The 12,542-nt window shown below is 48.2% G+C and overlaps 2 protein-coding genes across 4 annotated transcripts in view; one reads left to right on the top strand and one right to left on the bottom strand.

Annotated features, from left to right (window-relative positions):
- The window catches only part of NOP9 (NOP9 nucleolar protein), a 30,122-nt gene that overhangs the window by 13,914 nt on the left and 3,666 nt on the right, over nt 1-12,542 (top strand). Inside the window, exons 1-2 of one of the 3 annotated variants that reach the window (XM_024556365.3) lie at nt 10,704-10,800; nt 11,438-11,881. In XM_024556365.3, coding sequence (XP_024412133.2) covers nt 11,443-11,881 — 439 coding nt within the window. In that variant the 5' untranslated portion in view covers nt 10,704-10,800; nt 11,438-11,442. Of the gene's footprint in view, nt 1-10,703; nt 10,801-10,858; nt 11,223-11,437; nt 11,882-12,542 lie in introns of those variants that run through there. The other 2 variants (XM_024556360.4, XM_045191887.2) reach the window with 2 other exon arrangements.
- Nucleotides 269-10,410, bottom strand: DHRS1 (dehydrogenase/reductase 1). Its single transcript, XM_024556370.4, is given in 10 exon segments — nt 269-1,067; nt 1,252-1,332; nt 1,677-1,746; nt 2,255-2,375; nt 2,377-2,399; nt 2,724-2,853; nt 5,905-5,984; nt 6,137-6,280; nt 7,487-7,499; nt 10,043-10,410. Coding segments are annotated over 10 exon segments (936 nt in total). The 5' UTR covers nt 10,180-10,410; the 3' UTR covers nt 269-930.

The raw sequence follows: 12,542 nt of genomic DNA, 5'->3' as shown, positions 1-12,542 counted from the left end.
TGCCTCTTTGGAAGACTGGAGATGGTCTCTGCCCCTCTGACTCACAGCAGCTCTCCCATTACCTCAGCGGCCATTTAGGCTGCTGGCTGGAAGGCTCTCCCAGAGTGGCTCTCAGCTCCTCTTTGGAACATACCCTCTGCTGCCTTGCCTCAGGCTGGCACAGCCCCCAGAGCAGGCAAGGCAGCCCTAAAGGGCTCTTCAGTTAGTCCTTCAGAAAGTAATTCAGGTGGTATCATCCTGAGAGGAAGGATGAGAGTGTGTTAGTACCATCAGTTATTCCTTTGCCCCTCACTTGAATTTGGACTATATTTTCCTTCTGAATTCCAGGATATCATCACCCCTGAGGACAGCGCCCTCACCGCATCAGGCCCAGCTAGAAGGCAGCAGGCATCCCTGTAGAGATGGTGCAGTGAAGGGGCAGGAAAGCAGTGTGAGACCGAGGGGCGCTGACCCCCAGCTGGGGTGTGAGAAAAAGGCCTCTGGCCCCAGGGCAGGTGCCCCTGAGACAGACTTCCCCAGGGAAGAGCAGGACCAGCTCTGGAGGAAAGGGGCCTGCCTTGTCCCAGTGATGGAGCATCTGGAGAGCCCAGACATTTTGCATGTTTTTGGGTCTTTCTCTTGAGTATTTAAAACTTGGCCTGATACAGAATCAGCACTCAAAAAAATGTGTTGAAGGAGAAATGAGACCTACTTAGTACCCAGAGTGTTTTTTAGTACTAAGGCAAAAAGTAAAATGTAGGGGCAAGGAAAACCAAGGCACAAAGAAGGACCTATAGGGTCCCACGGCTCACCAAAGACACACATCAGAGGCCTTCTCTTTTTGTATTGGGGCATGTGGTATATGGGAAAGGCTGCCCTCTTCTACTGACAGGCCCAGCCACCCAGTCCAAATCAAAAGACCAGCAGAGTAATGACGTAAGCCCAGGAAGGTTAGAACTTGCTTGTGTAGAGCGTCACGATCCACTTGGGCATACGGACGAAGCCGGGCAAGTAGGACGCCAGCCAGCCCAGGCTAGAGGCAGAGCGGAGAACTGAACCCAAAGACAAATAGTCCCGGATGGGGCAGCCTGAGGAGAACAGGAAAAGAAGAAAGATTAGACCCTCGTTTACCAGTCCTTGGACACCTCCACCTGGGATGAGGGGACTGAGCAGGATGGAGGAAGGAACAGGAAGGGAGCAGCGAGGGAGAAGGAGTGGGCAGGAAACAGAAGGTAGGCGGGGCCAGGCTGGCTGCTGGGCTGGAGCTCTTACCATCCACATCCCGAAGGCCATAGCGCTGAGCAAGGTCACAAGATGGCAGCACCTTCCCACTCAGGCTCAGGATATTGGGGTCTGTGGGCACACATGCAGCTGAGATGGCATGGGAGTAGTGCAGGGTGACAAGGCTCTGGCCCAATGGGACAGGGCACCACTGAGACAGGCTTAGGAGCCCAGAGTTGTTTCTCTCTGTTCCTAGGAAGGTTCCTGGGCCTCTGGCTTCTGGCCATATGTCCTAGGAGCTAGTTCTTGAAGCTCCCAATGTTCAAAATGGGAATCCTGACCCTTTGGGTCTCCAGAAGCCAGAGAAAAGAAGGGTTTATTCCTCAACCACCTCCTGAGCCGAGACCCAGAACTGGCTGCCCCCATCCTGCAGACCCTCGAGGCCCTTTCTGTTACCAGCTGCCCCACCTCTTTACCTGTTGCCAGAGCCACCACACACTTGCCACTCATTTCTGGGGTTTCCTCGGATGAGAAATCAGGTTTGAGCTGAAACATAGGAGCAGAGAAGTGAAGGGTTAATTTTTCAGAGCACTGCCCAAGTCTCTTCCCTGCTTTCAGCTTCTTTTCCAGAACAGAGGCCCTCATCACTGCACCTGTAAGACTCAGCATCTTGGAAGGTGCGAGAACCACTCCTCCCTACAGCCACATGAATCCTGTGCCCCAGCACCAGGACCCACTGTCTTTCCTAAGTGGAAGGATCTGGGGAAGCCAACTATGTTGACCTTCTAGGTTAGCGCAGTGTGGGAGTCAAGACCATGGGCTGACTTTAGGCAAGTTTTTTCTCTCTCTGGGTTTCAGTTTCACTATAATAAGGAGATACTATCTCCCTGACAGGATGAAAGGACAAGACGTGTGCACAGCGCTCAGCCCCATAATTTACTTCCGTGGTAAAATGCCCGGCATCCACTCCTTGCTATTGTTACTACCTTGATGTTAAGGATGGACAGGCTGATTCCCCTGCATTCTCTGCCACCCTTGGCTTCCCCTCACCAACCTGCTTAAATGTGGGGTCCTCAGCATTGTCATTCCTCTCCATATAATCCTTCAGCAGTTCTGTCTGCACCAACCCTGGCCACAGAGACACATAGCTGACCCCATGGCGCTGTAGCTCATGGGCAGTCAGCAGCTAGCCTGTCACACTGTAGGGGGACAAAAGGCAGAGTGAGAGCCAGGGCACCTGGCCATACCACCTTCCTCCCCTGCCCTCCCTGCTTCCGTTGAGGATGCCCCAGCCCCGTGCCCTTCCCAGGCGCCCTGTCTCAGCTGTCCACCTTTCGCAATGCACTACTGACTCTGGCCAGCAGAGAGGAGCCCAGCTGAAGGAACTGCTCATGGAGGGGCAGAGGGAGAGCATGATGGCCAGCTGGCCTTGCCCCTCTGACCACTGGGGATTTACCTCCCAAGGTAAGTGGGTACCATCACTGTTTTGTACCTCTCCAGCCCCTGTGCTACTGGGTCCTCACTGCAGCTTTGCCCACGCCATAAAGGATGCAGAAGGTATACTGCAGCCCCCCAATGGAGATGACCATGATGAGTCCCTGGCCAGCTGGTGCCATCAGCCGTGCCCCATACACTGAGCACAAGTAGTGGCCTCTAGAAGGAGGGGTAAGGAAGGAATGGGCCCTGTTCAGGGCTGGCCTGGGTGCTGGAGCCTAGGCAGCTTCCTCTGCCCTCTAGTGGCTGCAGTCAGCCAGGAGAAGGCAGCACAGTGGTGACGGCAGACCTGGAGAATCCAGGGCTTGAGGCCACCTTCTGAGAGAACACCGATAAAATTAACCACTGAAGAATGAGAAATGGCACTTTCTAGAAGATATAATGGAAGAAAAGAGCTCTCTCATGATAGCAGTAACAAACCTAAAGTAGCCCAGGGGAAAAACATATAAGATCTTCAAGGAAAAACTATAAAATTCTGTCTAATATAAATGAACAAGTACAGGCATAATTTATTCAGAAAAATCAACATATAAAACATCAGTTCTATGCAGATTCAGTCAATTTGAGTTATATCTCAATAAGACTTTGGGAGGAACTAACAAAATAATCTAAAGCTCAATGACAATGAACATGAAATAGCCAGGAAAATTCTGAAAAAGGAAGAGTAGTATCTTGTGGGTGGGAAGACGTGCTCCCCTCACCCCGCTACCCCATGTTAAAATGTACAGTGATATAATAGTTAAGAGACTGCAGTACTAGTATAACAATACACAGAGAGTCAATGAAGCAAAAGAGTCAACAATTACATCCGAGTGTAAATGAGAATTCAGTGAATTATAAGCGGAATGTTTCAAATCAACAGGGAAAGAGGGATCATTCAGTAAATGAATTTGGTACAACTGGCCACTTATTAGGTGGGTGAGATTCGCTGTCCACTTCATTTATGATTTCAAAATGCATTTCAAAAGGGTAATTATTTGAATATTAGAAAATGAACGCACAAAAGCACTAAAAGAAAGCATGACAATGTATTCATGAACTTGAGGTGAGGAACGCTTGTCTTAGAGGCATACCAAGATAGAAAATATAAAAGATTGACCTATTTGACCTCTTAAAAGTAAGACATAAGTATAAATGTCTTATACATACATATATGTAAATGACAAATACATACATCCACATGCTTATGTATATCGAGAGAGCTGGGGAGAGCATGTATGCAAAAAAATGAGTAATAAATTGGGAAAAATATTTGTAAACATATATCAAAGGAACCTATTCAACAAAGATCGCTTACAAATTGATGTAAAAATAGCCTGGCCCCAGTGGCTCAGTTGGTTGGAGCACGCCAAAAGGTTTCGAGTTCGATCCCGGGTCAGGGCGCCTACAGGAGGCAACTGATTGATGTTCCTCTCTCACATCAATGTTTTTATCCTCTCTCTCTAAAAATAAAAATAAAAAAAAAACATATCCTTGGGTGAGGATTAGAAAAAGCCAAATTGATGTAAAAATAAATAATACAAACAGCTCACAAAAGAATAAAGAGCCAATAAATAAATGAATAAAAAGCTCATCTTCATAAATAATAAAAAGTATGAATCTCAAAACCACCTTTGGATCTCTCTGGCCTATCAGAGCGGCAGAAACTGCCTGCCTGAGTGGCCTGTTTAGCACAGCTGAAGATGTGAAAAAGATATTCTCCAGTATTGTCACAAGTTTATAAATCGGTGGGGTCTTTTTGGAGGACAGTTTTATAAATGGTTGTTAAATCTTTAAGAAGTACATTTTTTCCCCCAAGAATTCCACCACTGCAACAGATAAAGGATTAGATAAGTTATGGTACTTACTCCAAGTCGAGTATTTAGAAGAATGGTAGAATAATAAACTATCAACAAGGGAAAAATGGGTGGTGGTAAGAGAGTGAGATCATACTGATTTTCACATTTTTCCATAGTTTATGGTAAAATGTGAAAATCATAAACTTGGTAACCAGAAAACAATTTCTTTTGCATGGGAATCAGGAACCTCCAAATGAAAACAAGTATAGGGAGCTATGGTTTCGAAAGGAAGCCCAGCCTAAGCTAATGCAGAGGGAAGACACAGTAAATGCTTATGTGCAGGTCTGTAGGGGACGTGAGAGGTGGTGTTGATGGGCTTCCAAGAGGAAGTAACTTTAACCTTGGAGAATTCATCAGGGCTGGGGCTTTGCCTTGTAGGCTGAAAACCCTGATCAGCAAGAGATGAGTGTGAAAGGCCGCTCTCTCTGCAGGACTAAGGACTCTGTGGGCAGTGCCTATTCCCAGCTGTTTGGATTTTCTGTTCTTGCTTCTAGGCTACCATCGCTCTCTGTCCTCATAACCTTTCTACTACTCTGGAAATCACAATTGGATTCTCACTCTGTTCCTTGGGATTGCCACTAGAAGCCGTAGGTGTTCTTAAACACTTTAACCTTAGATTTGCAGATAGTATCTTAGTTACTCTCAGAGGTGGCTGGTCATATTCAGGGAGTGTAGTTTCTGAGAGTACCACAGTTTCAAAAATAATAAACACAGACATTACTGTATATCATGCTGAGTGAACTTTAAATGCTGTGTTTCATCTCATTCCTGTACCACATATACAAGTATGCCTGTGATACCCCTGGCCTCCCAACTCGGACCTGGGAATGCCCCTGCCTGTGGGTCCGGAGTGAGGTGCTGGAGGCTAAGATGGCTGGCACTCAATCTTTGTTATTGTCCTTCTCTTGATCAAAAACAAAACAATTTCGCTAGAGGGAGGGGGTATAAGGGAACTAAATGGTAATGGAAAAAAAATACAATAAAGACTATAGTAAAACAAAACAAAATAATTTCTTTCTCTAACCATTTTTAGAAATATTGACTATGGGTGACGTGCATTATTGAGGGAAGGAGGCCCCCTTCTGGGTCATGCATTTGGATGGGCAGAGAGTGAGGCCGGAGAGAGGCAAAGGGCAAGGTCAGATGAAAATTACTGACAGAAACAAGATCGAAGTTGACATTGCCAGGTACAGATTCACTTGGATTGAGCTTCTCCATAGTTGAGTGGAAAAAAATGGGACAAAAGGGAGACAAAGAGATGGGACATCAGAGGGAAAAGGAAAGGGCATATGGGCAAAGATCTGAGCCCTCAGCCTGGATAAGTGAGTGAGAGGAGCCCAGGCCCTTGCAGCAGGGCAAGGGGAGCACCCACCTGAGTCCTACGTTGTTGACATCATCCCAAATGGAGGCCGGGCTTCCCCAGAATGCCTTCTTACTGTTGTTCAGGATTGTCTGGAAAGCAAAGAGAGAGTGATAAATTAGATGGTCTAAAGGCAGGAAGGTATGAGGGGCTGGATCACACAAGGGACAATGAGTGGGGATAAGGACTCAGGGGTCAGAGAAGGCGGTCAGGAGTGTGGGGCTGGGATCCAAGTTCAGAGTACCTCAACCCCAGCATACGCATTGTTGACCAGCACATCCAAATGCCCATGCTGTTCTCGATCCACCTGTTCAAACAGGCTTTGCACGTCACTTTCCTGGCTTGAATTACACACCACAGGCACACACCAGCCCCCTCAGGATTGCGCCTGGAGAGAGAGAGAGAAGATATGAGCTCACAGTCACTCATGAGTGTAGCCATAAGGCAGCTTCCCTCAATTCCCAGCACGGGAGCTGAGAAGGCCATCACAGGAATCAAAGCCAGCAGCTGAGGGAACATGGCTGGCAATATCGCCCTCTGATGAGATCTTCCCTTTATAGAGCAAGGTGGATTGGGATCTCAGGTTTAAAATATACAAACATTTCCTGAGGCTTACCATGGGCAAGGCGTTGTACTCTACATGTGGAGGGTATGAGACAAATAAGGCATGGAGGCTGCTCTTGAGAAATGAGTATCCATCTTTTTCCTTGTCCTTGGCCACTCATCTCACATGCCCTTAGCTCCCAACCTTCACTACTCATGTGGAACCCTTACTCAGTCCCAGCCCTCTCACCCTCTTCACTCTACCTGTGCTGCTGCCTGGTAACAAAGACATCAATGCTCCCAGGCATGAACTGTTTCTACTCTGTTCTGCCTCAGCTTCTACAAATGTGCCCCATCCTCTAACTTCAGAAAAAGAAGAGTACCTTATTCAGAAACAAGCCTCCTATTATCTAGATTCATGCTCTGGGTCCAACTCTCTTATCTCCTTGCCTACTAACTGCTCAATTGGCCTCCAGTCTTTCTGCCTTATATTATTCTTCATACGCCAGCCACACAGTATGAACTATCTAAAACACAAATCTGTCTTGCCCTGGCTGATGTGGCTCAGTGGATAGAATGCTGGTTTGTGAACTGAAGGGTCGCCGGTTCGATTCCCAGTCAGGGCACATGCCTGGGTTTCAGGCCAAGTCCCCAGTTGGGGGTGTGTGAGAGGCAGTTGATCAAACAGATCAATGTATCTCTCACACATCGATGTTTCTCTCCCTCTCTTTCTCCCTCCCTCCGTCTCTCTCTAAAAATAAATAAATAAAAACCTTTTAAAACACAGATCTGCTTAAAGTCCTCTAATGGGATCATCATCTCTTAGAGAATAAAGGGAAAGTTCTCTACCTGGGTCTTCCAAGACCCATTTTCTGTTTCCTCTCCAGCCTGTTACCTAACACTCCTGCCTTGTACCTATATTTAAGCTTTGCAATTTTTTCTCACAACATCTACACTCACTATTGTCCCTCTGCTTGTGAAGTTCCCTTAGCTGTATAGTGGTCTTACCTTCTTTGACCTTTTACCTTTCAAGACTCAGTTCAAGAATCACTTCCTCCAGAACGCTTTCCCTAACTAACCTCCCATAACATATTGAAACTCATCCTGTGAAGCCAGAGCATGCTGTGCACATTAGCCTCTTAACCACTCACCAATTCACATTACATTGAAATGAACCATTTCTGCCTATAGCTAGAATCTAGCTTTTTAAAAATATATATATTTATTGATTATGCTATTACAGTTGTCCCATTTCCCCCCCTTCACTCCATTCCCTCCTGCCCACCCCCTCCCTCCCACATTCCCCCCCCCTATAGTTCATGTCCATGGGTCATACTTATAAGTTCTTTGGCTTCTACATTTCCTATACTATTCTTATCCTCCCCCTGTCTATTTTCTACCTACCATTGATGCTACTTATTCTCTGTACCTTTCCCCCTCTCTCCCCCTCCCACTCCCCTATTGACAACCCTCCATGTGATCTCCATTTCTGTGGTTCTGTTCCTGTTCTAGCTGTTTGCTTAGTTTGCTTTTGTTTTGGTTTTAGGGGTGGTTGTTAATAACTGTGAGTTTGCTGTCATTTTTACTGCTCATATTTTTGATCTTCTTTTTCTTAGGTAACTCCCTTTAACATTTCATAGAATAAGGGCTTGGTGATGATGAACTCCTTGAACTTGACCTTATCTGAGAAGCACTTTATCTGCCCTTCCATTCTAAATGATGGCTTTGCTGGATAGAGCAATCTTGGATGTAGGTCCTTGCCTTTCATGACTTGGAATACTTCTTGCCAGCCCCTTCTTGCCTGTAAGGTCTCTTTGGAGAAATCAGCTGACAGTCTTATGGGAAGACCTTTGTAGGTAACTGTGTCCTTTTGTCTTGCTGCTTCTAAGATTCTCTCCTTCTGTTTCATCTTGGCTAATGGAATTATGATGTGCCTTGGTGTGTTCCTCCTTGGGCCCAGCTTCTTTGGGACTCTCTGAGCTTCCTGGACTTCCTGGAAGTCTATTTCCTTTGCCAGATTAGGGAAGTTCTCCTTCATTATTTGTTCAAATAAGTTTTCAATTGTTTGTTCTTCCTCTTCTCCTTCTGGCACCCCTATAATTCGGATGTTGGAAGGTTTTAAGATGTCCTGGAGGTTCCTAAGCCTCTCTTCATTTTTCTGAATTCTTGTTTCTTCATTCTTTTCTGGTTGGATGTTTCTTTCTTCCTTCTGGTCCACACCGTTGATTTGAGTCCCAGTTTCCTTCCCATCACTATTGGTTCCCTGTACATCTTCCTTTGTTTCTCTTAGCATAGCCTTCATTTTTTCATCTAATTTACGACCAAATTCAACCAATTCTGTGAGCATCCTGATTACCAATGTTTTGAACTGTGCATCTGATAGGTTGGCTATCTCTTTGTGGCTTAGTTGTATTTTTTCTGGAGCTTTGATCTGTTCTTTCATTTGGGCCATTTTGTTTGTTTGTTTTGGTGCGCCTGTTGCGTAAAGAGGCGGAGCCTTAGGTGTTCACTGGGGCGGGGTAACACTGGTCTGTATGCGGTGACGGTGATGCTGTATGTGGGGGAGGGGCTGAGAGGGAGCGATGGCACTTGCTCCACTCTCTGCCATTTTTCAGTCACTCCCTCTGCTACCCACAATCAAATTGGGCCCCTCTGGTGCTGATTCCCGAGTGGGTGGGCTTGTGCACACTCTAGGCCCCTGTGGGTCTCTCCAACAAACTCTCCTGTGAGGCTGGGAGTTTCTCCTGCTGCTGCCTCAACCCCCACGGGTGTTTTCAATCAGAGGTTGGAGGCTTATTTCCCTGTGCTGGAGCCCTGAGTTGTGTGGTCTACTTTGCTCCCCCTTTGTTCCTCCTGGTTTATCTATGCGCCAATGTGGGGCTGCGGGGTCTGCTAGCTGCCGCACTGCCTGCCCCGTCCCACAATCCACCACCTTGCTGGGTCCACCAGCCGCTTCCCTGCTGGGAGTCCTCGCTGCCCCGGCTGCCCATCTCCACCCGTCCTACCGGTCTGGATGAATGTTTCTTCTTTATCTCCTTGGTTGTCGGACTTCCATACAGTTCGATTTTCTGTCAGTTCTGGTTGTTTTTTTTTTTTGTTTTTAAATTGTTGATGTCCTTTTTTTGGTTGTGCAAGGAGGCACAGTGTGTCCACCTATGCCTCCATCTTGGCCAGAAGCTGAGTCTAGCTTTTAAGAGCAGAAGTTATATCTTATTAATCTGGGTAACCCCAGTGCTTCACCCAGTGCCTAGCAAATCAAGTGTGCCCAAGTATTTATTTAACTGAAAATCAAGTAAGAAAGGTCAAGTAAGAATGTACAGTTCAATAAAAGTCTTGTCTAAAATTGAGGAAAACACAGGTCCACAACTCTTTAGTTGCAATTCCAAAATCCCTAAAGCTCTCAAATAATGCCTTTTCATAAAACTCACTTGGTAGCAAATAGGACCCAATCTGAAGATATTTATGGGGTTCATTTATCCCACTTTGAGAAAATATTCATGTTCTGTTGAGGAGTATGAGGGGTTGGAAGGAGTGGTTAATAAGAAGGGATCCTGTAGGTGGTTTCTGCTGTCCTGGTCCCAGAGGAAGCACTCACATCCTGAGCAGCAGCCTGCAGGTGTCCAGATGTCGGCCAGCGATGTAAACTGCGGCACCAGCTTGGCAGAGCCTCAAGGTGATGCCGCGCCCAATACCCCTGGAAGCAGCAGTCACCACGCACACTTGGCCATTCATGGGGGTTGCCATGAATAACACACAAGCAGAGGGGTAAAATCTGCGGAAGCCAAGATTTGCTCTGAGGAAAGCCTGCAGATTGTGTATGTGAAGGGGGACCCCCGACAGTGATAGGAGTTGGGATCCTCTGAGGGGAGAGAAGTTTCAGAGGGTGACAACTAGGTGCAGGCCTGGAGGCAAGACAGGCAGTCCGCTTTGGGATGTCCAGAAGTGGAAAAGGGGGCTGGGTAGGGCTGTCCAGGGCGGGACATCTACCAGGACTCCGAGTGAGGATGGCTGGGTGAAAGATTCGGGCTCAGCACTCCCTGCAAAGCGTCCACGCAGAGAGGGCTATCTGGAGCTCTGGCCCCTGGCCTGGCCTAGCCAAGCTGAGCCCAGAGGCTTGGCTTCTAGGCCAGGTTGTGAGCGAAGGTCCGGGGACCCTGAACCTTAACTGGGAGGAGCTCGCATCCCTTACCTGTCACCTGTGCTACCTCTTGAGTCCACGCCCCACCAAACTCGCTGATTGCCCCGAATCGCGAACTTTGATTCTGGCCGCGGAGAAGAGACCAGGTGACTACAGCTGAGTCAGTGTAGCAGGCGACGCAGAGGGGAGAGCCCGAGAGCCAGCCGCATGGAGGCAGCGCGATCTAGGTATACACCTCCCACCCCCGCCCCTCTGGGGGCCGTCGCGGGGCTATGACGTCTGCGGTGCGTCCCAGGCGCGCCGGCATTTCTAAACTCCTTGGGGAGCTGGCCCGTACCTGGCTGAGTGCTGTCCGGCTGCAGCTGAGACCGCTTTTGTTGGCTGAGAAGGAACTAAGCACCCATGGCCCTGGGTCCGCGGTCCCCCCGTAAGGCCAGGCGCCGGTTCCCAGCTGGTAGCAAACGAGGGCGCGGGGCCCAGGGGTCGGGGCGCCCCGCATCAGGTCGTCAGAAACAACCCAGCGCGCCTCCGGAGAGCCTCTCGGAGCCGGCTGTACATGCCCACCCTCACCTGAGCCCGGAAGCGCTGGGGTATTTCCGCCGGGCGCTGACGGCGCTTAAAGAGGCCCCGGAGACCGGGGAAGAACGAGGTAGGGAGGGCCTCCCGGGTGGGACCAAGAGAGGGACTTGTTGACTATAAAATCCAGTACAGGCAAGGAAATTTTCGTGGGTTCCCAGGGCGCGGGGGACTTACGTTTCATTTACCGTATCCTCTTCCTCACTCCCAGCCCCTTGGTTAAGTGATGGAACTTAACCTTATCCTCTTCTCAGTGTCTTTAAAATCTTTCTTTCCTTGTCTATCTAGAGCTGATGGTGCACAATGTTTTGAAGGAAGTGGAGGCTCAGGCCCTCGCCTTGGCCACAAACAGGACTGGCAGCGAGATACTGCAGGGACTGTTGGGGTTCAGTCCCCTGAAACCTCTGTGCCGAGTACTGGCTGTTCTGCGCTCTAACTTGCGCTTTGTGGCCTGTCATCGATGCGGGGTCCATGTATTGGAAAGTGCTTTGCTGCAGCTGCCTCGATTGTTGGGGAGCCCTGTGGAGGAGGAGGAGGAGGAGGATGGGAAGGATCATCCCATGGACAGCCTGAAGGAGCTGGTCCTGGGACTGGCCTCTGAAGTGTGCGATGACTTTCTTTTCTACTGCGGAGACACACATGGCAGCTTCGCGGTCAGAACTCTGCTGCAGGTGTTGGGAGGGACTCTTCTGGAGTCTGAGGGAGCCAGACCCCATGGCTCCCAGTCACCTGGTAAGTATTAAGAGAGAGGGAAGTGGACCTAGAGGAAATGAGAGTTTAGGAAGTTCAGAAGAAGAGAGTAAGCAGAAGAGTAATTCTTCATGCCCTTGAAGAATTAGCAGAGAAATGGGGACAGGGGTTAGCAGGCCAAAGATTAGGGAAAGCTAAATGTGACTCAGTGTACATTTGTATTTATACACATCCTGGATTCAAGCAAAAGATTGGGAAATAATACCCTTAGTACATACAACCCACTCCAACATTTTCTTTCCTTTCTTAAATTGTTACATTAAAAAGGTGCTGGTTGATACCCACTAAATTGATTTCATCATGCACTCATAGGCAGTGACCTACATTTTAAAACACTTTGGGAAAACAGGTTAGAGAATTTAGACAAGGCCTGATTTTTGAACACTTACATTTCCTGGCTGAGGAGTTTGGACTATCCTCCTGGACCGTGGGGGAACTGGTTGAAGTTTCTTAGAAAAATTAAAGCAAATGTAGTCTTAATTTAGTCATCTAGATGAGAAGACAGGTTCAGCTGTGTTCTGCATCTCTACGCTGAAGCCTTGTTCACCTGTGGCAGTGATTTCCAGCCGGCGTGCTGTGGCACACTGGCGCGCCGCACACACTTCTGCACCGCGCAGCGCCTGACCGTTCAGTCAGGGGCACT

The sequence above is a fragment of the Desmodus rotundus genome, chromosome 7, assembly GCF_022682495.2.
Source record: "Desmodus rotundus isolate HL8 chromosome 7, HLdesRot8A.1, whole genome shotgun sequence".
Lineage (NCBI taxonomy): Eukaryota > Metazoa > Chordata > Mammalia > Chiroptera > Phyllostomidae > Desmodus > Desmodus rotundus.
Note: the sequence above shows the minus strand (reverse complement) of the source record. Positions and strands in the feature narration are given on the sequence as shown.